The sequence below is a fragment of the Leptopilina boulardi genome, unplaced genomic scaffold, assembly GCF_019393585.1.
Source record: "Leptopilina boulardi isolate dan_hultmark-lab unplaced genomic scaffold, ZJU_Lbou_2.1 LbouV2_327, whole genome shotgun sequence".
Lineage (NCBI taxonomy): Eukaryota > Metazoa > Arthropoda > Insecta > Hymenoptera > Figitidae > Leptopilina > Leptopilina boulardi.
This window is the reverse complement of record NW_026137893.1, coordinates 17557-41073: the sequence shown is the minus strand read 5'-3', so window position 1 is coordinate 41073 and position 23517 is coordinate 17557. Positions and strand designations below refer to the sequence as shown.

The 23517-nt window shown below is 30.0% G+C and overlaps 2 protein-coding genes across 5 annotated transcripts; one reads left to right on the top strand and one right to left on the bottom strand.

The window, feature by feature from the left end:
- Positions 1 to 2456: 2456 nt before the first annotated feature.
- LOC127284980 (uncharacterized) lies at positions 2457 to 9813 on the bottom strand. Of its 4 annotated transcripts, XM_051310722.1 has the most exons (8): positions 9667 to 9813; positions 8115 to 8993; positions 7445 to 7554; positions 7241 to 7348; positions 4554 to 4581; positions 4198 to 4475; positions 3349 to 3550; positions 2457 to 2926 (listed from the first exon to the last, which is right to left on the bottom strand). In XM_051310722.1, the coding sequence occupies exons 2-8, from the start codon at positions 8290 to 8292 to the stop codon at positions 2796 to 2798; spliced, it is 1035 nt and encodes a 344-aa protein (XP_051166679.1). In that variant the 5' UTR covers positions 8293 to 8993; positions 9667 to 9813; the 3' UTR covers positions 2457 to 2795. The 4 variants fall into 4 exon arrangements, with proteins under 4 accessions (XP_051166679.1, XP_051166678.1, XP_051166681.1 ...); XM_051310721.1 differs by having other exon boundaries at positions 4198 to 4581; XM_051310724.1 differs by lacking the exon at positions 7241 to 7348.
- Positions 9814 to 10394: 581 nt separating this feature from the next.
- On the top strand, positions 10395 to 19997 carry LOC127284848 (uncharacterized). Its single transcript, XM_051310544.1, has 5 exons — positions 10395 to 10540; positions 10972 to 11117; positions 14912 to 14995; positions 15074 to 17466; positions 19976 to 19997. Exons 3-5 carry the CDS (start codon positions 14993 to 14995, stop codon positions 19995 to 19997), a joined length of 2418 nt encoding a protein of 805 aa, XP_051166501.1. The 5' UTR covers positions 10395 to 10540; positions 10972 to 11117; positions 14912 to 14992.
- The last annotated feature ends 3520 nt before the right edge of the window (positions 19998 to 23517 follow it).

Below are 23517 nucleotides of genomic sequence, written 5' to 3'. Positions count from 1 at the left end.
TTATTTATGGAGGGATATAGGAATATTAAAATAAATCGAATAATATTGGATGCAGTGCATTGCTACATTGATTGGGGAATGACTTTTCGTCAAGAGTATTTGCACTTGCAACGTTTGAAAGAAATTTTCAATAACATTCAAATTTCTTATTTTTCGTCAACATTGAATCAATGGATGATTTTAAAGTTACAAAACGATTTGCTATTAAATGATGCAGTTATGTAAGTATTTTTTTAGAGTTACATATTTTTAAGGTAATGAATAATTATTTTTTATGCCAAAAATTGTATCTCGAACACATTGTCTTAATTAATGTAATTTTTTTACTACAATTATTTTGAAATGTTTTAGAATAATAGGCACTATACTCAGAAGTAATTTGCATTATTCAATATTACGTATAACATGTAATAATGTGAAAGATAAGAGAATTGTAGATATATTAACTGAGGAATATAATAATCAAAGTGGTATAATTTACTGTGGAACAGTAGAAAATGTTAAACGTATAAACAATTTATTAAATGCTCATAACATTAATTCTGTTGCATATTATGCAGAACTACCAGAATTATTGAAAAGTCATTCTTTCCAAGAGTGAAAAAGCAATGACATTAAGGTAATCTGCACAACAATAGCTCTTGGTATGGGAATTGATAAAAGTAACACCAGATTTGTCATTCACTATGAATTATCGAATTCTCTTTGTAATTACATACAGGAAAGTGGAAGAAGTGGTAGAGACAATGAAATGTCTAAGAACATTCTATTCTACAACTACACTGACTTTGATAGAAAATTGAATTACATTATAAAATCTGGATTGTACAATGTTCAAACGAAAAATATACTTATCAATAACCTTCTTTCCATGTTGCAATACTGTGAAAATGTTAATGATTGTCGGTATTTAAAATTACTACAATTTTATGATCATGAGCATTTTAATGAAAACAATATCCTAATTTTCAATGATCCTGATTGGAAATGTTTAAATTGCGATATTTGTCGTCATGCAAATAATTTGTCATATATCACATGTAACAATACTGCAGTGAAAATTGTAAGATGCAATGCAGATGGCAATGTGGATAATAAATTTCTGACTTATAAAAATTTCATCCCATTTTTCAAAGGAACGTGTACCATAGACATTCTATTAAATAAATTTTATACATCAAATCATTTTGGCAAGTTATATTCATGGTCAGATGAACAAATAAAAAGATTATTATTATTTTTATTATCAAACAATTTGATTTCAATTAAAATAACAGAGGATGATAATGAAGAGATCAATTTACCAATTGCATTTGGAAGAAATGATCCGATTTTATTTAATAATGAATTAATGGAATATAATGACATTTTGAATATGAGGGTAAAACATTTATTAACATATTTCTTGAACTTTAAAACGTTTGTACACACAATATTACATTATGTATGATATTACACCGTCCGACAAAATTCAACTTTCTTCTTCACACACGAAAAAATCAATGATTTTCAGAAACTAGGACCAAAAAAAGATACCCGTGTCTGGCCGTTTTGCTAGATCAGGTCATTTTTTGCTTTTAGGGGTAAAAACAACCCTTAAATGAGAGGTGATAGGAAATCTTGTACAAAAAAATAATTTTTTATGAAACCTGGTACCTCGCGGTTTTCCGGGTCGCTGATTACGAATCTGATGTCAGATTTTCAAAATTCAAAATGGCAGATCCAATATGGCGGTCAAAATTTATAAAAATTCACCAATTCATTTGAAAGTTGTTACTTGAAGGTTTTTGGGATCGCTGATAACGAATATGATGTCAGGTTTTGATAATTCAAAATGGCGGATCCAATATGGCGGTCGAAATTTATAAATATTAATTATTTTTTATAAAACTTGGACGGTGTTATTATTTTAAAAATAACTTTCTATTTCAGTTACATTTTCCTGTTAGTAATGATGAAAGGAAAAACTTTATAAACATTTCAGAAAATAAGATAAAACTATTATGTTACAAACAATTGCGGTATGTAGCAGATGTTTTATCCATTAATGAATTTTGCATTAATACCAATAAAATTAGGAATAGTCGGAAATTAAGATCGCTATCGAAGAATTTGCCATCAACAATTGAAGAATACAAAGAAATATGTAAAAATAAAAATGAAAATATTGTTTTGGAAAATTGGGATTATGATTTGTTTAATGTCATTCAAACGTTCATTGAGGTGAGTAATTACATATGGCATTGTTATATATATCATACGTTATATGCATTTATTGTTCTTATAATTTCTTTATTCCTTGTTTTTTTTTTTTTTTTTTTTGTTTTTTTTTTCCTTGTTTTTTGTTGTTTTTATATGAAAAACATAAAATTATTTTCCAAACGATGTTGAAGAATTTAAACATGACAAAAATAAAACATCAGGTCGACAATTATCTACCTGCTGTCCAGGTAAATCTAGGTCAACTTTTTCCGGGATGTACACTTCAAATATGAAAAATGATAAACCAGGTCACAATTTGTCTATCAGATATCCAGGTGAATGTTTTGAGCAAAGTTCCCCTCAAATAGTAAAAATAATAAACTAGGAGGTTACAATTGGTCTATCCAGATAAATTTCTGCAGGTAATTTCAACTCAAATAGTAAAAATAAAACTCAAACAAGTATTTAGGTTAATTTGAATCAACAACTCTATATAGCCTACAATAAGTTTTATTAATTTTTTAATTTTTGAACAAATTGTACCATCAAATGAACATTAATATTAATTAAATAATTAAACTGAATAACTTTTTTTACTTTTTCGGTTGCGTTTTATGGGCATGTTTTACTTTTATTTCTTTTAATTTAGAGCGAAGACTATCAATTACTGCCCGATCATTGTTCGGCCTCCATCCATTCTTCCTTGCTACATTGATACAATATTCTGTTAAAAAAAATTTTCCAATATTAATTCTATTGTTTTACACAACTTATTTAATAATAGTAAGTTTTAAGATTAAGAGTAGTCAAGATGGCGAGCAAATATTGTCGAGAAAATTCCCTAACATTACCTCGACCATTTTTTTATTTTAGGTTTAAAATTATCAGAAACCATCCGAGAAAAGGAAATAAAAAATAAGCAAAAGTTGATAGCACTTTTGGAATAAAAGTAATTAAGATCCACGCAGTAAATAAACATTCTCTAACTTTAAACATAATTTTACATCTCTATGTCTCCGAACGACACTATCGTCACTATCGTCATCGTTTTTTTCCCTGATTTTTTTCTGACTATAAAAATTGTCTGACTGTTCTCAATTTTCCTGGTCTCTCGCCTCCCTGCAATAAGATTGAAATTTTAATTACTTAAAATCACGTCAATGACAGAACTTGGAAGTCCTTCCTTGTTCTTTTTTGTTTCCAAATTATATTGAAGAAGTGCTTCTGCAGTAAAAATGTTGGACATTAGCATTCGCGCTAATGCATTATGCGATGTTGCTTTGCGTTTGCAGTCTTTCAAAACGGTTTTATCGATATATACATCGCTCTCTGAGATCAATTCAACAGCCTAAAAATAAAAATTAGTTTACATTAAATTTTATTCGTTATATTTTTTAATCTACTTATTATATTTATTTTTATTCATTGCCCAAGTAGCACGTAATATTACACAAATATTACCAAGTAATATTACTGCAATATTAAAATGTTCCCACGGTTGTAATATTAAAATCGATGTTATCATAAGACTACAGGAACATTACAGAAATATTACGCGGTAATGTTACTATAATATTACAGTAATATTTTGGGAACATTGCTGTAATATAATACGATTGTCAAAGAAATTTAATAAAGTGTCAATGTAATCAGGAAAAAAGGAAAACTTTTCTTCTTTAATCATTAGATATGGATTTTGCTGCAATTTTTATTCACTATAGATTACCGCATAATATTCCAGTAACAGTGCAGTAACATTACCGTGTAATCTCACTGAATTTTACCGTTATATTACCATCGGGGGGATATTTAAACTTGGAGAAATATTACTTTAATATTACGTGCTACTTGGATGGTTATTATTTTATTATATATTATTTATTTATATTTATATCTATTATTATATTTATTGATTCATACAAATTTATGTGAATTTGTATAGAATCTTTAAAGACATGATAATGGATGTAAACTAAATAGATATAAAGCATTTACCTTATCGCCGGCAGTACTTTTCGTAAATATGAACATATTGTTCTCTTCAACAACACCCTCTGTTTCCATGAGTTTAGGACCAGTGATGTTTTCTTTTTCAAGATGTTGTTCACCTTCACTTTCCTCATAGTCTTCGCTATAATTTTCCAAAATCGAATTGAAAGCAGTAGATGCGAGAGGCTTAGTAACTGCTTTTTCTTTTATGGATTTTGAAATTATTGAGGAATGTGGATTTTCCAAAAGCGAATTGAAAGATGTAGATGCCTGGTGCTCAGTTACTGCATTATTTAAATTTGACAATAATGGTGTGTTATCTTTAATTGCACTCGAAATTGATGAGAAGCGTAAATTTTTACCTTGGCTTCGGTCAACAGAAAAAGCGAGCTAAAAAAATATGAAATTTCTACATTTTCTTTTTAGAAAAGTTTAGTTTTATTTATAGTCAGGAAGAGCAACAAAAGGAAAATGTTGATAATACTGTCGCAGAAAGAAAAAAGATTTACAAGTGAAATTTTATGTAAATTGAGTAATTGGTATCGTTGAATTAAATCCTAAAATATTAATTTTATAAAAAGGGTCAAACCATTATATTTCAACTAAAGTGGTCGCTGACTAATTTTTAAAAATTATAATACTTTGCAGAAATGATTTTGAAGTTATCAAGATCACGAAATGAAAAGAATTTTATTAAAAATTTAAATATTTATTGTAAAATATGAATTTAAAGTATATGAGGTGCTAAAAACTGTCAATTTTTTAGCCATTAGAAAATATGCAAAAAAACATAGAATTTACCATAAAAATAAAAAAAAATTATTGGAATTTACTAAGAATGAATAAATTTATCATTATCAATTGATATAATTATTTAAAGATGTGAAGTAATATATAAAATATGATTTCCAAGTGCACCTGTCAAATAACCTAATTTTGCGATTTTTATTCATTAATTATAAAAAATAGAAAACATTAAATTAAATAAAAACTTACCAAATATGAAGTTCTTGCCATAAACTTTTAGAATTTCTTTGCACTTTTCTTCTTTTCTATTCATAAGTATGAAAAATTTAAAAAATAAAATAGCTACTTTGTCTATTTTCACTATTTTTGAAAGTCAATAACTTTCTTGGAGAAAAATGAAAAAATATGGGGTTTCGAAAATTATTTAAATACACACTACATATACATTCACTGAAAATTTCGCATTGGTCCCGAAGCTATTTACGAAGATAAAGTAAATTAAAAATTTCGTATTTTTTAGGCTATATGGACATGGATTTTAAATCAATGTGAAGGTGGTTCACTGGTGACGACAAACTTCACATTGATTTAATACCTTTAAAACCCATGTCAATATAGCCTAAAAAATACGAAATTTTTAATTTACTTTATCTTCGAAAATAGCTTCGGGACCAATGCGAAATTTTCAGTGAATGTATATGTAGTGTGTATTTAAATAATTTTCGAAACCCCATATTTCTTCATTTTTCTCCAAGAAAGTTATTGACTTTCAAAAATAGTGAAAATAGACAAAATAGCTATTTTATTTTTAAAATTTTTCATACTTATGAATAGAAAAGAAGAAAAGTGCAAAGAAATTCTAAAAGTTTATGGCAAGAACTTCATATTTGGTAAGTTTTTATTTAATTTAATGTTTTCTATTTTTTATAATTAATGAATAAAAATCGCAAAATTAGGTTATTTGACAGGTGCACTTGGAAATCATATTTTATATATTACTTCACATCTTTAAATAATTATATCAATTGATAATGATAAATTTATTCATTCTTAGTAAATTCCAATAATTTTTTTTTATTTTTATGGTAAATTCTATGTTTTTTTGCATATTTTCTAATGGCTAAAAAATTGACAGTTTTTAGCACCTCATATACTTTAAATTCATATTTTACAATAAATATTTAAATTTTTAATAAAATTCTTTTCATTTCGTGATCTTGATAACTTCAAAATCATTCCTGCAAAGTATTATAATTTTTAAAAATTAGTCAGCGACCACTTTAGTTGAAATATAATGGTTTGACCCAAAAATTAATTGTTTAATTTATGAGGAATTTAGTTATTCCGTTTTAAGCGAGATTATACTAATTTCAAATCTGTATAATTTCGACAAAACTTGCCAGATTTTAATTTTTATCTAGTGAATTTTATACGATTTTTTGCGTACTTTCCAATACAAAAACTCCTTTTTTATGAAAAAATTTTTAACTACTCTTTCTTCAAAAATAAACTTTATTTTTCAATTTTTACAAAAACTCCCTCTTTTTTTAATTTTTTATCACTTTCATTGAAAAGATGAGATTTTTTCCAACAAATTATGTTAATTTTAAAAATGGGATTACAATCAAGAAAATAAAAAAACCAACTTTTCAAAAACTTTTTGTTTATTTAATTGAAAACCCATTGTTGTCCCATTTTTTAACTTCACATAATTGATTGGAAAAAATGTCAGCTTTCTAATAAAAAAGATAAAAAAAGAAAAAAACAGGTAGTTCTTTGTAAAAATTGAAAAATAAAGTTTATTTTAGAAAAAACAGGGGTTAAATAATATTTTAAAAAAAGAGTTTTGTAATTGAAAAGAACACAATAAATGCTTTAAAATGTACTATATGAAAGTTACAATCGCCTAATTTTTGTAGAAATTATGTTAATTCTTAATTTGATCAAAGGAAAGTTCCTTAATATCTAATTGTTTTGATTGGATCAGTTCACGTATGGAATTGCTCGTGTTTCAATTTTTTTATTGCAAATCTATTATATTTAAAATATCTTTTAAAATGATATTTTGAATGAATAATAAAATAATATACAAATTATTTTAATAATTAATTTCGTTTGCAAATTATGAAATAACACATTGCTACTACTTAAAAAGTGATTTTAAATTAATAAAATTTTTATAATTTATTAAAGTTCATACTCCTTTTCATAATTTTTGTTTTTTTAATTTTTGGATTATCTTTATTTTAATATTTCTAACTTTTAAACATTGTATTAATATTTTCATAAATTTTAAACCTACTTTTTTTAAATCCTCTAAAATCTTAGTTAACTGTTTGTTAAGTTGCAATGCCTCTTGAATTTTGTCAAAAATTACATTTGAACTTGATTCATCGAAATTTGATTGATCCTGTAAAATTAATTAGGAAAGGCAATAAATTTTAAAATATTCGTTAAAATGCAAATAAATAAATAAACTATTTTATTATATTTATAATAATAATACCTCACTTTCAGAAAAAGAGTCGCATTGAAGTTTTCGTTTCTTTGCCTGACTTCTTTTTCCAGCTTCCTTTAATTTTTGATTTTGCAGTGTTAGCAATTCTTTCTCGCTGTCTGTAAATAAATTTTTAAGCATATTACAATTTTTAAAATTAATTTTGAATTCTTAAAAATTAATAAAAAAATTTTAATATAAAAATTAATATTAAAAAAATTGTTAACCCTTTCAGGATTTTTAAAATAACTGTTGCTGTATAATGTGTTTTAAAAATGTTTAATTATTTATGCTTGCGTCATTAATCATTTTATTTATAGTAAAACTAAGGAATAAAAATTACATTTTTCATGTACAATATTCAAATAAAATCGTAAAAAAATTATGTAGTTACTTTTAAATTAAAATATCCATTTGAATTATAATTTAATGATTTTATTATTATATGGTAAAGACGAAAAGGATTCAGTAAATTTCCAATCCATTGAAATTTCCTAAAATCTTTTATCTAAAGATAGAAATTTTTCGCTATCTCATTTTTGAATTTGAAATTAGAAAATTTTAATTTCAATAAAATAATAATAATTATGATATAATGAAAATAATAATTAAAAGTTAGGTTGCTAAGAGAATAAATAATAAAAAAAATTATAGCATTCATATAAAAGCATAAACATACTTGACATGCCAATTATGGTTCCCGTGTAACGTTTTTGCACTGCAGAAAATTCTGGCCAAAGATACTTGATGGTTATCCCACGTTTCAGTTCCGGAATACTTGAATCGAAAATGACTGACATTTTATTTATAATTGTGAAACAACCATCGCCCTCAATAAGAAGTAATTCTTGATCCATTTTTCAATAAAAAAAGTTTAATTTTTAAATTGAATAAATTTCACGATTTGACTAGCAGCAAATTAGATGAAAATGACATCGCTTTTATATTTTCGTTCCTATTTTGTTTTAAAATGCAAACGTAACAAATAAAAGTTAGCAGCTAATTTCATATGATAATAACGAAAAATGTGTGAAATTCAATTTCTCAGGTCATTTTATTTTTTGTTTCATTTAATTATTTATTATGAAATGGATACATATGTACAGGAGATACAAATGTATCTCCTGTTTCAACAAATAAACTAAGTATACAGATTTTGTTTAATTTTCATATTTGAACTTACATTATGTGACATTCAAAAATAAGAAAATAAGAAACGCCGAAATTTTTTTTTTTAAAACACATTTTGTTTAAATTTTGTTTAAATCGTAAAATAAACTTTCAATGTTCAAAACTGAAGCATTCGTTTCTTCTGTTAAATTTAACGCTTCAACAATACTATTCTGTAAATTAGCTTCACGTTTAGTTCTTTCGTCTAACTCTTGTAGTAGCAATTTTGCCATATCAATATTATCTTGTCTTGCTCTTGAGCGATATTCTTGTCGTTTTTCTTCATACTGTTCCTTTTCTTCTTTCATTATATCTTCTATCGTGATTCCGTTCTCTTCCATTTCTATTTTCATCTTTTTCATTTCATTCTGTACTATTTTCTGCGATTCTAAAAATTTATTATTTATAAAAATCAGTGCATTATATATAATATATTGCATTATATTATATTTAAACATAGTGAGAAAAATTTTGAGAGAATAAAATATATTATTAGTATTTATTTATTATTATCTCTTTCATTACCTAACATGATTAAATATAATAAACAAACAATAATTTGAAGAAAAATAATATATATTAACCTCAAAAGAAAGTAAAATTTTTAAAGTAAAATGATTTTATCACTCGGTCGATATTAATTAAACGTTAATAATCAAATTTTATATTTTCAATTTTTAAAGTGAAGTTTAGGAAACAGCTAGGACACTTTTAAATTAATATTGAATTGTTAACAATTGAATAAGTTAAAAGTTGTTTTAATAACTGCATTTTTTTACAAATAAGTTATTAAAAAAATGTATAATTTGTATATTTGAGAGACGACCTTTAAAAAGATATTTTGTCAATTACTTTATTATTGAATTCAATTATAAAATACTAATATAATTAAAGAACTATATTTTAGATTTTTTTCAAAAACCAAAAATTTTTGCAAATATAATGCAGTGCTAGAGACATAATTTTTAAAGCAAATGAATAGTTAAAGAAATTCAAAATTTGAAAGTATACATATATTTTTTATATATATATGTAGGTTTCAAAATATCTAAACTACTTACCCGATTCCATAATGATTTTTCCAATTTTAATTTTTGAATTTGTTTTGTCTTCAGGATACGGAAACTGAATTTTTGCCCCGATTTTTATTTCTGCTTCATCGGTCACTAGTAAACTGTTTTTTCTCACTATATAAAATTCAGCATCTTTAGTGAAACATTGTAATAAACACCAACGATTGTGTTTAGTCATTATACTTGAATAGTTAATTCAAATTTAATAAACAGATTTAGTTTATACTGGTTTATATCAATGTTTATTTTTGTTTGCTTTTGACAGGTGGTTTTTAGTTTAGGTTAGGTAGAGGTTTTTAACTTAAGGTGTTATCACATGTGTGTAGAACCTCTATAGCATTAAGAATTTAAAAGGAATTGCCTTTTTCATAGTCCATCTTTTCAAAAGAAAATATATCGTTTTCATAATAAATCTAAATTGAAAAAGGCCAAATAGTACTTTTGCAAGTGAAATTATTAAAGGGACTAGATAAAAATGAGGGTACGGTCACAGCTCAGCTATCTAAGATAAGAGTGAGAGAAATAGGAATATTTTTTATTTCTCTCACTCTTATACGTTGCTATGACGACCCTACTTAGATAGCTGAGCTGTGACCGTACCCTGAACAAATTGCTTCTCGGACAAGAAAATCCAGAATTGTGTCATTTCAGTTGGCAGCACTGAACATAACAAACAGACCTAGACACCTGTTTTGTTTCGTGGTATGGTTAGGTCAACCGGTGGGTTAGCTTCGTGATTTACACGTGTTGGAAACGGAAATGTGCAAAACACAAAGTGAATTTTAGTTGTTTAATAAAGTTTTTCGTGTGTCGTTTAAAGTTGTAAAGGACATAACATTTTTATTACGGAGATGATTTGAAGGTAAGAAAAAAACCATTTAATATATTAAATATTACAGGATAAGTCTAAAATAGATAGAGCAACGCATGGGAAAAATTTGACAACAACGCTTTTCTTCGAGCGTTGCCATTTTAGACTTATTCTCTTGCTTGCAATTGTTTATGTAAATTGCCTTTATTAAAAAACAAAAAAATTATTAAATGTATTTAAAATACATAAAATCTGCTTTCAACTTAGGCAAATTCCACCGATGTACTAATGTAACAGACGCAAGAAATTTTTTTTGAAAAATGACAATTTTTGTAGTTTACAAATATAAGAAAATATGTCGCATTCATAAATATTCGTTTGTTACCTTAGTAACCTAACAAAAACTTCGGAGGTAAAGAGCAGATTAATTTCAATGATTGTCTAAATATAAAAATTACATTTTTTATATTTTATATATTTAGTTAAACTCTTTGCTGGTAATGAGATTGACTTGTCACATGACACAAGGGACTGCAAACAAATAAATGAGAAGAATTCACGCTGTCTCTTTTTGATGTTCTCGTTCGTGTTTGAATTTATGAAATATAACTTCTCTACTGCTGCATTCGTAAGTTCATTCTCTTTTGGAATATTTTTTATGTTTTAAAAATTAGACTTTTTAATTATTAATAATTAATATAGTATACCTCTTCATGCATAAAAATTGTAATTTTTAACATAATTTAAAATCATAAATGTGACAAATTAAATAATTGCTTCCTCATAAAGAAAATATTATATTGGAGAAATTTTGCGAGTGCGATTTTTGGCCATATCTTTTAAAATTCCTTTTTAATAAATATATTTAAAAATAATTAACATGTATTTAAAATTTGAATACATTATTGACATTTAAAAAAAATCATACTTTTTTATTTAAAAATTTTCTTATTAACTTTATACTATTATGGCTAAATTGTAAATTTTTTAGAAACCCATCAGTTTATCTATTTGTGGATAATCTAGTGTCCTTTTATATACAATTACAAGCCTTTTATAAATTGAAATTTTTTTATTCATAATTAAACTCTTTATAATACCCTTAAAATATTATAGCTCTCTTATAAAAAATTTTAGAACGCATCTAATGATCTATTTCGTGAATATTTTTATATAAAATATAATCAAGTGATTGCCGTTTGAAAAATTATAAATTTCATAAAACGTCAATTTTTTGTTTTTAAATAAATATTTTAATATCTATGAGAAAGCACAGTAATCATGAAACGATAACAAATAAACATATGTGAAAATACACGTGAAGGTAGTAAAACTTGGCAGCAATTTTTTATTGTTAATTTAAATGCATTAGACTATATACATATGTGTCATAACAAGATGAAAATTCTTTGAAAAAATTAGAAGTGTTATGTAATTTTTAAATTTCGAAAGCGTAGAAATAATCCTACCTAAAATTTGTATTCTATATCTTACTTTGAAAGTCAAATTTTTAAGAGGTTTGGTGTCATTCTGCTTAAAGAATGACTTATAGTCCGGGAGCCAGCGACGAAATTTACTATCTCATTTCATACCGGCTGAAAATTTGTACATATCTTACTAAAGATATGCTAATTACAAAAACCTACGTCTGGCAGGCTGGTTGTGGTACAGGGGGTAGCGCCACGGGGGTAAAGTGGTGAAAATAAGTGAAACTTTTTCTCATTTCATACCGGTTAAAACCTTTAAAAGTTGAAAGTTTACATTCACACAAATGTAAAAATGCACGTCTGGCAGTCTTGGGCTGGGACAAAGGTCGTCTGGCAGCCCTTTGAAGATGCTCCGCGCCAGCCCGAGATTTCACAGGGGGCTGATAAACAGTGTGACCTAATCTCATTTCATACCGGTTGAAACCTTCAAAAGTTGAAAGTTTACATTCATACAAATGTAAAAATGCACATCTGGCAGTCTTGGGCTGGGACAAAGGTCGTCTGGCAAGGGGTGAAATGGGTAAAAAATCGGATTCGCCTATCTCATTTCATACCGGTTGAAACCTTCAAAAGTTGAAAGTTTACATTCACACAAATGTAAAAATGCACGTCTGGCAGTCTTGGGCTGGGACAAAGGTCGTCTGGCAGCCCTTTAAAGATGCCCCGCGCCAGCCCGAGGTTTGATAGAGGGTTGATAAACAGTGTGAGTTCATCTCAGTAATGTAAGTAAAGTTGCGTAACTCGCCGCTTTTTTCATAGTAATATATAACATATTTTTTATTTGCATTTTGTTTATAAACATTTTTTTAATGACATTTTTATGTTTTAACATAAAATTATACGTTGCATAAATAATATTTATTTATATGACTTAAGATCACATTTTTTGTTTATATAAACAAAAAATGTGATCTTAAGTCATATAAATAAATATTATTATTTAATTTTAATATTATTTTAATATTATTATTGTTTATATAAACAAAAAATGTGATCTTAAGTCATATAAATAAATATTATTTATGCAACGTATAATTTTATGTTAAAACATAAAAATGTCATTAAAAAAATGTTTATAAACAAAATGCAAATAAAAAATATGTTATATATTACTATGAAAAAAGCGGCGAGTTACGCAACTTTACTTACATTACTGAGATGAACTCACACTGTTTATCAACCCTCTATCAAACCTCGGGCTGGCGCGGGGCATCTTTAAAGGGCTGCCAGACGACCTTTGTCCCAGCCCAAGACTGCCAGACGTGCATTTTTACATTTGTGTGAATGTAAACTTTCAACTTTTGAAGGTTTCAACCGGTATGAAATGAGATAGGCGAATCCGATTTTTTACCCATTTCACCCCTTGCCAGACGACCTTTGTCCCAGCCCAAGACTGCCAGATGTGCATTTTTACATTTGTATGAATGTAAACTTTCAACTTTTGAAGGTTTCAACCGGTATGAAATGAGATTAGGTCACACTGTTTATCAGCCCCCTGTGAAATCTCGGGCTGGCGCGGAGCATCTTCAAAGGGCTGCCAGACGACCTTTGTCCCAGCCCAAGACTGCCAGACGTGCATTTTTACATTTGTGTGAATGTAAACTTTCAACTTTTGAAGGTTTCAACCGGTATGAAATGAGATAAGCGAATCCGATTTTTTTACCCATTTCACCCCTTGCCAGACGACCTTTGTCCCAGCCCAAGACTGCCAGATGTGCATTTTTACATTTGTATGAATGTAAACTTTCAACTTTTGAAGGTTTCAACCGGTATGAAATGAGATTAGGTCACACTGTTTATCAGCCCCCTGTGAAATCTCGGGCTGGCGCGGAGCATCTTCAAAGGGCTGCCAGACGACCTTTGTCCCAGCCCAAGACTGCCAGACGTGCATTTTTACATTTGTGTGAATGTAAACTTTCAACTTTTGAAGGTTTCAACCGGTATGAAATGAGATAAGCGAATCCGATTTTTTTACCCCTTTAACCCCTTGCCAGACGACCTTTGTCCCAGCCTAAGACTGCCAGATGTGCATTTTTACATTTGTATGAATGTAAACTTTCAACTTTTGTAGGTTTCAACCGGTATGAAATGAGATTAGGTCACACTGTTTATCAGCCCCCTGTGAAATCTCGGGCTGGCGCGGAGCATCTTCAAAGGGCTGCCAGACGACCTTTGTCCCAGCCCAAGACTGCCAGACGTGCATTTTTACATTTGTGTGAATGTAAACTTTCAACTTTTGAAGGTTTCAACCGGTATGAAATGAGATAAGCGAATCCGATTTTTTTACCCATTTCACCCCTTGCCAGACGACCTTTGTCCCAGCCCAAGACTGCCAGATGTGCATTTTTACATTTGTATGAATGTAAACTTTCAACTTTTGAAGGTTTCAACCGGTATGAAATGAGATTAGGTCACACTGTTTATCAGCCCCCTGTGAAATCTCGGGCTGGCGCGGAGCATCTTCAAAGGGCTGCCAGACGACCTTTGTCCCAGCCCAAGACTGCCAGACGTGCATTTTTACATTTGTGTGAATGTAAACTTTCAACTTTTGAAGGTTTCAACCGGTATGAAATGAGATAAGCGAATCCGATTTTTTTACCCCTTTAACCCCTTGCCAGACGACCTTTGTCCCAGCCTAAGACTGCCAGACGTGCATTTTTACATTTGTGTGAATGTAAACTTTCAACTTTTAAAGGTTTTGACCGGTATGAAATGAGAAAAAGTTTTACTTATTTTCACCACTTTACCCCCGTGGCGCTACCCCCTGTACCACGACCAGCCTGCCAGACGTAGGTTTTTGTAATTAGCATATCTTTAGTAAGATATGTACAAATTTTCAGCCGGTATGAAATGAGATAGTAAATTTCGTCGCTGGCTCCCGGACTATTATTGTTTAAGTTAAAAAATTTGTTTAACCATTAAAAAATATTTGCAGATAAATATGGTCGTTCTAACCAATATCAAATTAAGCAAATTCTAATTGTTTAATTGGAAACAAAAAAGAAAAAGCAGAAATATGGTAACACTCTATTAATAGTAATTACTATTTTTTCTCAATATTCCCAAGTGCATTTAAATATATTCCTATTACTTTTAGATCTCAAATAACGAAAATGAAAGCACATCGTCCCTATCATCGCAATTTCAAGGTGAAAATGATGTCATGACTGAATCTTCTATAGTTGTACCATCAACTTCTACAAGTAATTCCTCACTGTTAACTTTTAATCAAAATGTAATTGATTATGATGTTCCTGAGCAACAAATTAGCCCCTTTCGTCGTTTTTCTACTTGTCAACCATATTCATCGACACCTGAATCATCTGTATTAACGTTTAATAACGAAGATAATGATATTGATAATATTAGTGACAATAACCATACTGACGATAACGGTAGTATCAATAACGATAATAGCGATATTAATGACGATAATGATAACAGCAATAACGGTAGCGACCATAATGATAATGATATTGATAATAGTAGCGAAAATAACCATACTGGCGATAACAGTAGTAGCGATAACGATAGAAGAAATAACGATAATAGCGATATTAGTGACGATTGGGATAACAACAATAACGATATCGACGATAATGTTAGTAGCGATAATGACAGATTTGCTAATAATGAAAACGATTGGCTCAATAACCCTATTTATGATAACGCAAATATTTGTGGAGGTGATGCTTTAAATCAGATTTTAAAAATATATGTTTCAAACCGATTAACGAAAACAGCTTTAGGGGATATGTTAAGTTTAATAAATAATTTATTACCTGAAGACCACTCACTTCCAAAAACAAAATATAAATTAACAAAATTAATTGATAAAGTTTTACCTCCTGTGCAGGCGAATTTTACAACTAAACACAGGATTTGTGCAGACTGCCTTAACTATGTAGGAGAATGGTCAGATTCTGTAAATGTGCAAGTTTGTTTGCGATGTAATAGTAGAAAGTTGGACAGTTTTTTTCTAGAATTTGATATTGAAACAGAATTACGTATTGCTTTTGAAGTGAGGGATCTTCATTGTTTAATTGATTCCTTTAAAACCGATTGTTTAGGAAGAAATCCAGAATTGGTGACCGATTTGATATCTGCTTCTGAATATCGTCGTTTAAAAACAATTGCCATTCCTGGAGAATATGATCTTTTCATGATTTGGTTTACTGATGGTGTACAAATGTCCAAAAGTGGACGCAGTCAGATGTGGCCTGTATACGCTCAAATTGTAAACATACCGCCACGTTTTCGAAGGAGTTTCCAATTTGTGTGTGGTATTTTTTACCGTAACGAAGGCATAAAAAAACCAGACATGAACTCATATCTCCAACCTTTTTCTTTGTCTCTAAATAATTTATTTGTAAATGGATTTGAATGGTTAAATCAAAAGTTGCAGCGTAAAATCAGAAGTAAAGTACTTGCGCCTATTGCGATTTTGGATGCTCCTGCTCGAGCATCTGTGCAAAACATAAATTATTACAATGGAGAGTACAGTTGTGCAAGTTGCGAGGCAAAAGGAGAAAGTTGTCCAACTGGAGCTGGTTGGAATTGGATTTATCCAATAGTTCCAGAAGAACCTCCTTTAAGATCCTCTGAAAGAATGGAGATTCAAACCGCAATAGTTGAAAAATACGAGAACTTGAAACACTTTAGAGGCGTTAAAGGTAGATCGGTTGTCACAAATATTCCTTACTTCAATAGGTCAAAGGGATTTCCCCATGATTATATGCACTCAGTGCTTCTTGGTGAAATGTTAGCACTTTTGACTTGCTGGTGTAATTCCAATAACCATGCAGAAGATTTCTATTTGACCAAAGAGAATAGAGATGAAATTAGTGAAATTTTAGTTAAAATATCACCGCCGGACGACGTGACACGAAATCTCAGATCGCTGTTAAAGCTGAAAGATTGGAAGGCTTCCGAATTCAGAGCATTCCTTGTGTATTTCGGACCGATAGTTTTAAAAAATCGTTTTAAGAAATCGGAATATTTTGATCACTTTTTACTGCTTGTTAAAGCAATCCAACTTTTATCAAAAGAGAAAATTCTTCCGGCAGAAATCGATCTCGCGGACAGTTTATTACACATTTTCATTATTGACGTGGAACGATTGTACGGTCTTAATAAATGCACTTACAATTTACACCAATTGAAACATCTTGCACAAAATGTTCGAGAATATGGACCGCTCTGGGTTTGGTCGGCTTTCTTGTCTGAAGATCAAAATGGCGAATTGGTCAAAATGACACACGGTTCTAATAAGATAGATGTTGAATTATCAAATACAATAAAAATAATCCAAGCCCAACGTTGTATTAATTATCTTGTGCAACCTGAAAGACCATTAAATGTTTATGAATGTTGCACACATGGACCATCTATAGCACATACTATTACAGATAGCGAACTTCTGGCTATTAGTCATGCGACAGGTCTTGCCAACGAGCAGTTATTGGAAGCTCCTACTCCGATATTTTCTAGGTGCAAAATAAATAACGAAATTTACACTTCAAAATTATATTCTCGTCAAAAAAAACGTAAAAACTATTACGTACAATATAAAATTAATGAATCAATTTCTTTTGGTACTGTTAAATATTATATTACAGTTCAAAAAGTTTCATACGCAGTATTAAGCAAACTTATTGTTACCGACGATAGCAAACACGAAATTAAAAACAGAGAAATTGGATTCAATCTGAATGAAACTTTAAAACATGTTCGAGAGTCTTACGTTATAGAAATTGTCACTTTAGACAAAATTGTATCAAAATGTTTGAAGGTAGAAAATTATATATGTATCTTAATAAATAATATGGAAAGAAAATAATGTTTTCCTCAGAGAACAATTTTAAAGTAAAAATTAACAATCGAAATAGCGCAATTTTTAATAAACTAAATAATTGTAACGAAATCGAAAATTTTCATTGATTTTGTATGAACGAAAAATCGATAATCGGAGACCAAAAGTGAACGGATAATTAAACCTAAATCGATAACCGAAAAAGCGTGATTGTTAAGAAACCAAATAATTATAACAAAATTAAATTTTTTTAATGTTTTTGTGTAAGACTAATTAAGACTATTAATTATGATTATATTAAAAAGTTGGATTTAAAGTATATGTATGTTATTTATGTTATTATTCATGTAGTATTTATAAGAATATTCCTTTGTATAATTTGTGTAATATTTATATTAAAAATTTTACGCTTCTTAATTAGAGAGTTTTAATTTAGAAATGTTCATGTAATATCTGAGAAATCTGTGAAGTTCTTGAAAGAATTTTGTTTTCTTGAACTTTCTATGTTTATTTTAAAAAATTAAGTTGTTTTTGATTTCCAAAGTTATTCTGAAAAAAAATTGACATAAAAGAATTGGTTTATCATTTTTATTATTTGAGATGAACTACCTTGAAGACATTGACCTGGATACCCGTCGGTAATTGGTGACCTCTTGATATTTTATTTTTGACTTGTTTAACCTTTTTAATATGGTTTAGAAATTGATTTTTCAAGTTTTTTATTCAAAAATAGTAAAAAGAACAATCTCCGGAAATTCCGCGGAATGACTCCGCGGAATGACTCCGCGGAGTTTCCGTGGAATCATTCTGCGAAGTTTCCGCGGAATCTTTCCACGTGGGTTTATGATATGCATATTTACTGTTTATGTAATTTTTTTATTTCTATAATTATTTCATACAAAAGTAACTTGATAATAATTCTGAAATAATAATTTTCTTCGATGACTTGAAATTTGAATTTGAAATTAGTTTTGCATAATTCTTTTTCAACCTTCTCCTCATAAATGATAAAATAGAATTCTTTGTTCTATTAGGTAATACCTGTTTATTAATAAAAGTGTATTATATATATTTATTGTCATACTTCATTACTGTACTAATGTATATATTCATTGATTATAATATTTTGAAAATATTTACCTCTTTCAATTGCGATGCATAAGAAATACTCTCCATATTTTCTGGACGATTTTGTAAAAGATGCATTAATATTGCATTAATTTCTTCATCTTGAAACATATTTAAAGGCGAAAATTTGAAGAAATTATGGAACAAAAAAAGTAATTTTTTTTCTCATTTCTTTTTTTAATTATTTTTTCAAATTATAGAAAACATGTGGAGAAAATACGTCAAAAATTTGGGGAAAAAAAGGCGGGTAAAAAACCCATTTTTTCTATTAAAAAAATAATTTTTGGAAATAAAGAAATGAGAAAAAATGGTTTCTTGACAAATATTTGCCGTACTCTAAAATACTAATTTTTTAAAGGAAAAAAATGAGGAAAAAATTTTTTTTTAGTACCGTTTTTTCTTTCTAAATTTTCCCCAAATTTTTACATAAGTTTGAAAAACAAATTTCTTAAATAAAAAAAATTATAATAAATTTTTTTAACCCCTATTTTCCCCAAACTTTGTCAAAATTTTTGTGATGTTTTTTTTTGAAAGTAAAGTTTGGGAAACGCTCATAATCAAAGGCTTACTGTTCTTTGCCAATACTTCAAAATGAGGGTAAAAATTTGAAAACATTAAGAAAAAATTTTACCCATTTTTTTTGCCAGCTTTTGATGATTTTCTCCCAAAGTGCGATTTTTACTCGGATTCTTTTGATTACTTTATTTATTTAAAACAAATAATTCCCAAATAGGCTAAATTTTGATCATAACTTGAGAGAAGTTATGATTTTTCTTGAGTAACAAAAATTTTATGAATCAAAGTTATTATAGTTATCAAAATCTTTGTGTAGTTTTACGTTTTTATTTGATTTACTTAAATTTTTGAAATAAACAAGTTTTATTCAGTTAAATTTTTAATCGAAAAAATTTTTATTATGTAGATATTTACTGTGCAGTGAATGAAAAATAAATAAAATATATGAATCAACCCATTAGTTGTTAATTATATCAAATTTTGTTTACTTGATATTATTTACAAGAAATATGTATAATTAATAATTTCGACGATTAATTTCAGACGATACGTGAATATTGAATGACAGCAGAATCAAAGATGATTTCAACGACAATACAAGGTTAACAATCGGTGCATTTGCAGTAAAATTCGTCTTCAGCATTTGCGAACTTTGAAAATGACTCTTAATTTGTAAGATATTAGCATTAAGTTTTTGCGACAGTTTTTTAGATAGTAAATGAAAAAAAAATTCAATTGTAAAAATGAATAATGATAGGGATAATGCTTCTACTTCGCGTGCACGTATTCAAGGTATTCATAAAGGTTTTCAGAAACTGAACTTAAATGTCTCCTATAGAGGTAACGTCCAACAATCGAGATCGTGTTTATCAGTCTCCTCCCATTTAAAAATTAACGAGACTCGTGATAAGCAAAGTGATAGTGTCCGTGTCAATTGCACAATTGCCAAATCCACCATTTCAAAGGTAGTAGTAGAAAAGAAACCCTCCCTTTCGAAAATTGACAAGACCCGTAATAAACAAAGTGATAGTGTCCGTGTCGAATGCGCAATTGCTAAACCATCCATTTCGAAGGTACGTGGAGGTTTTAAAACACTAGACACAAATTTCCCGTATAATGGAAACGTTCAGCAATCAAGATCGTGCTTAACAGTGAATTATAAACTACCTGATTGCATCGAGACCGCCTATCACAAATCAATGGAAAAATTTTCTCCCAGTATCAAATGCCCCATTGCGAAATCTCCTATTTCAAAGGAAAACAATTCTTCTGAACGACTAGGCATTAATGTCGACAACAGTGATAAATTGGAACAATAGACATCGTGTTTATCAGCCCCCTCCCAGTCGAAAAGTGACGAGACCATTAAAAAACAAAGTGTTAGTGTTGAATGCCCCATCGCGAAAGATTATACTCGAGAGAAAGTAGTCGAGGAAGCGCGTGATTTTAAGGCAACACAAAAGAGACCTACTAGTAAAGAAATGAATGAACCGGACTTTTTGAATTATACCATATACGGTCCTTCAACGTGTAAGCAGTCCCACTTTGACGTCCAACTGAAACGGAAACGAGACGAGGAAGAAAATGTTCATCTTGCTCCTCCACCTCCTTCGCTTGATCCGCCTGCTCCGTGTGCTCTGTCTGCATCGAATAAGGACAGTGAGAAAACACAAAAAGTCAATGTCGAGACTACTTCAGAATCAACTGAAGACGAAGCTAAAAAACCGGAAAGTGTGTCTACAAAATTGGACTTAAAAATTTTTGCAAGTCTGAAGAAGTGTTTGAAAAAATGAATGGAGACGTTTTAGAAGTTTCTCGCCTATTAATTGAACTAGGTTATCTCGCGGAATTCTGCTTTCGGCATCCGACTAACTCGTGGCTTCGCGACAAATGGACCAATGAAGGACCAGACTTTTTGCAACTGGCAATACTCTTTAAGAAACACAGAAATCCCAGGACAGTTGTCCCTCCCAAGTTGGATTCTTTTTTTCAAGAGTATTTGAAATTGAGAAGTTCCAAATTGCCAGTAGATGAAGCGGAATTGTATGACTGCGATTACAGGACGAATGTGATAAAAGAGGCTGCTCGCCAAGCAGAGAAGAATTTAAAAGTAAATATCACAACTTGGAAAGAGGCTCGTATTACGCGACTACTCATGGGTCCTCGTATAAATACTCTTGTTTCAAAGGTAACGACGCCGAAAGAAGATGAGAAGAAGCAAATGGACGAGGCAGAAAAGGCAGAAAGACGAAAGAAAAGAAACAGGAAGAAAAGAGAGAACAGGAGAAGGAGAAACGCAACAAACAACATTGCCAAAAAAGAAGAAGAGGCATTGAGGGTCAGAAAAGAAAGAATAAATGAAGAGAGAGAGAGAGGATGTGTATATGAAGAGAAAAAGTCGAAGAAGGAAATGGAAGAAAACTAAGAAGAAGAAGAAAGACAAAGAAGTGAAAAAAGATTTGGTTAAGAGATGAAGAGAAAAAGATAAGGCTTTAAAAGAAAAAAAGGAAAAGGTGAAAGCGCAAGTGAAAGAGTTGTTTGAAAACAACAAGTGCGACGATCCAGTTCTCCAAAGCCTTCTCGTTCCCGAGGAGAAATTAGATTTCACTGACTTTGACAACAATTACTTCAAATTTCTTTCATTCTTTCAGCGTTTGCAAAGACACTTCTTTTTACATGACATTCACAATTTTAAACTGATTCCCATTATGTCTCACGGCAGGAAACATCTTCTATATACAAACACATGTTTGGCCGAAGTGGAAACATACTTGACAGCAGCTCGTCTCGAAAAAGCGAGAAGGGAGAAGGGTAAGAAGCGCACAAAAAAACCAAGTCAATCGAAAGAAGTCATTGAGAAAGAGAGGGCAGATAAGGAAGCGGCACGAAATCAACGAGTTGCAGATTTACAGATAAAAAAGGACCGTGATGATGAAATTACACTGTTACGAAAAGAAAAGGACTTTTATTACAAGGGATTGAAAGCATGGCGACAACCTTGGTCGAATGTGTGTATCGACGATATCGATCTTGTGGAGACTCTATTGAAATTTGTGCTGGCTGAATTAGAACCGATTATTGCCGAATCAAAATCTGAGGCGAAAAGAAAGAAGGACGAGAAGGACATTAAATTCGCAGACAAATACGAGGCGAATACTCAGAGATAGGCGAGTCTCTTCAATTTCGAGCTACTAAATAGTCGGAAAGACGATATTTTTTCTGGAACTATCAGTACCGATGGTATAAATGTTTCGGTCATTTTCAATTGCAAGAAGAAGAGTGAAGAAGAAGAGGAGGAAAAAGAAAAAGAGATTTTGAAGAATCGCATTAAAAAGATTAAGAGAAATCCTTACGAGCGATTCGTCGGCTTGGATCCCAGGAAAAAGGCCTCACTGGGGGGTGTAATTCGAAATGGGACTCCTGAGCCAAGCAAGGCTGACAAATCAAAGGATCGACACGCGTATGTTCGAAGTTCGAGTTTTCGGTGGCAATCGGGCCATCACAGACGTAATGAGAAACGGAATAAAGTGACCAGGTTCGTAGAGTATTATCAGAACTTGCAAAAGAAAACACGAATACAAAGACATAAATCTTTCGAATCCCGATGATTACGTGCGCATAACTCGCTACCGGTTAGAAGCATTCGGTAGTATGCAGAAATTGCTTGCAATGCGTTCTGTTGCCCGTTTAAAATGGGACAAATATATGTGTGTCAATCGCGAGGTGGACAAATTAGTTAATTTTATAATAGGGAATGTAAAAGAAAAACCCTGTTTTGTCGCCATGGGACAGACAAAAATTTCGAAAACCATGAAAGGGTTCTTGTCGTCGCCCTTAAAGTTAATGGAGCAGCGGCTTCGACAGCGCGCGAAAAAACTCGGTCCTGACAAATTGAAACTTGTTAATGTCGACGAGCACTGCACAACTCAGATGTGCAGCAATTGCGTCCAGCAAATGATTGTCTCTTCCAGCCCCCACAGATATGCATTTTGCAATAAATGCCATATCACGTGGGAGAGAGACATCAATGCTGGACGCAATATTCTCAACATTGCTTTAGTCAAATAAGGGATTATCTCGAAATC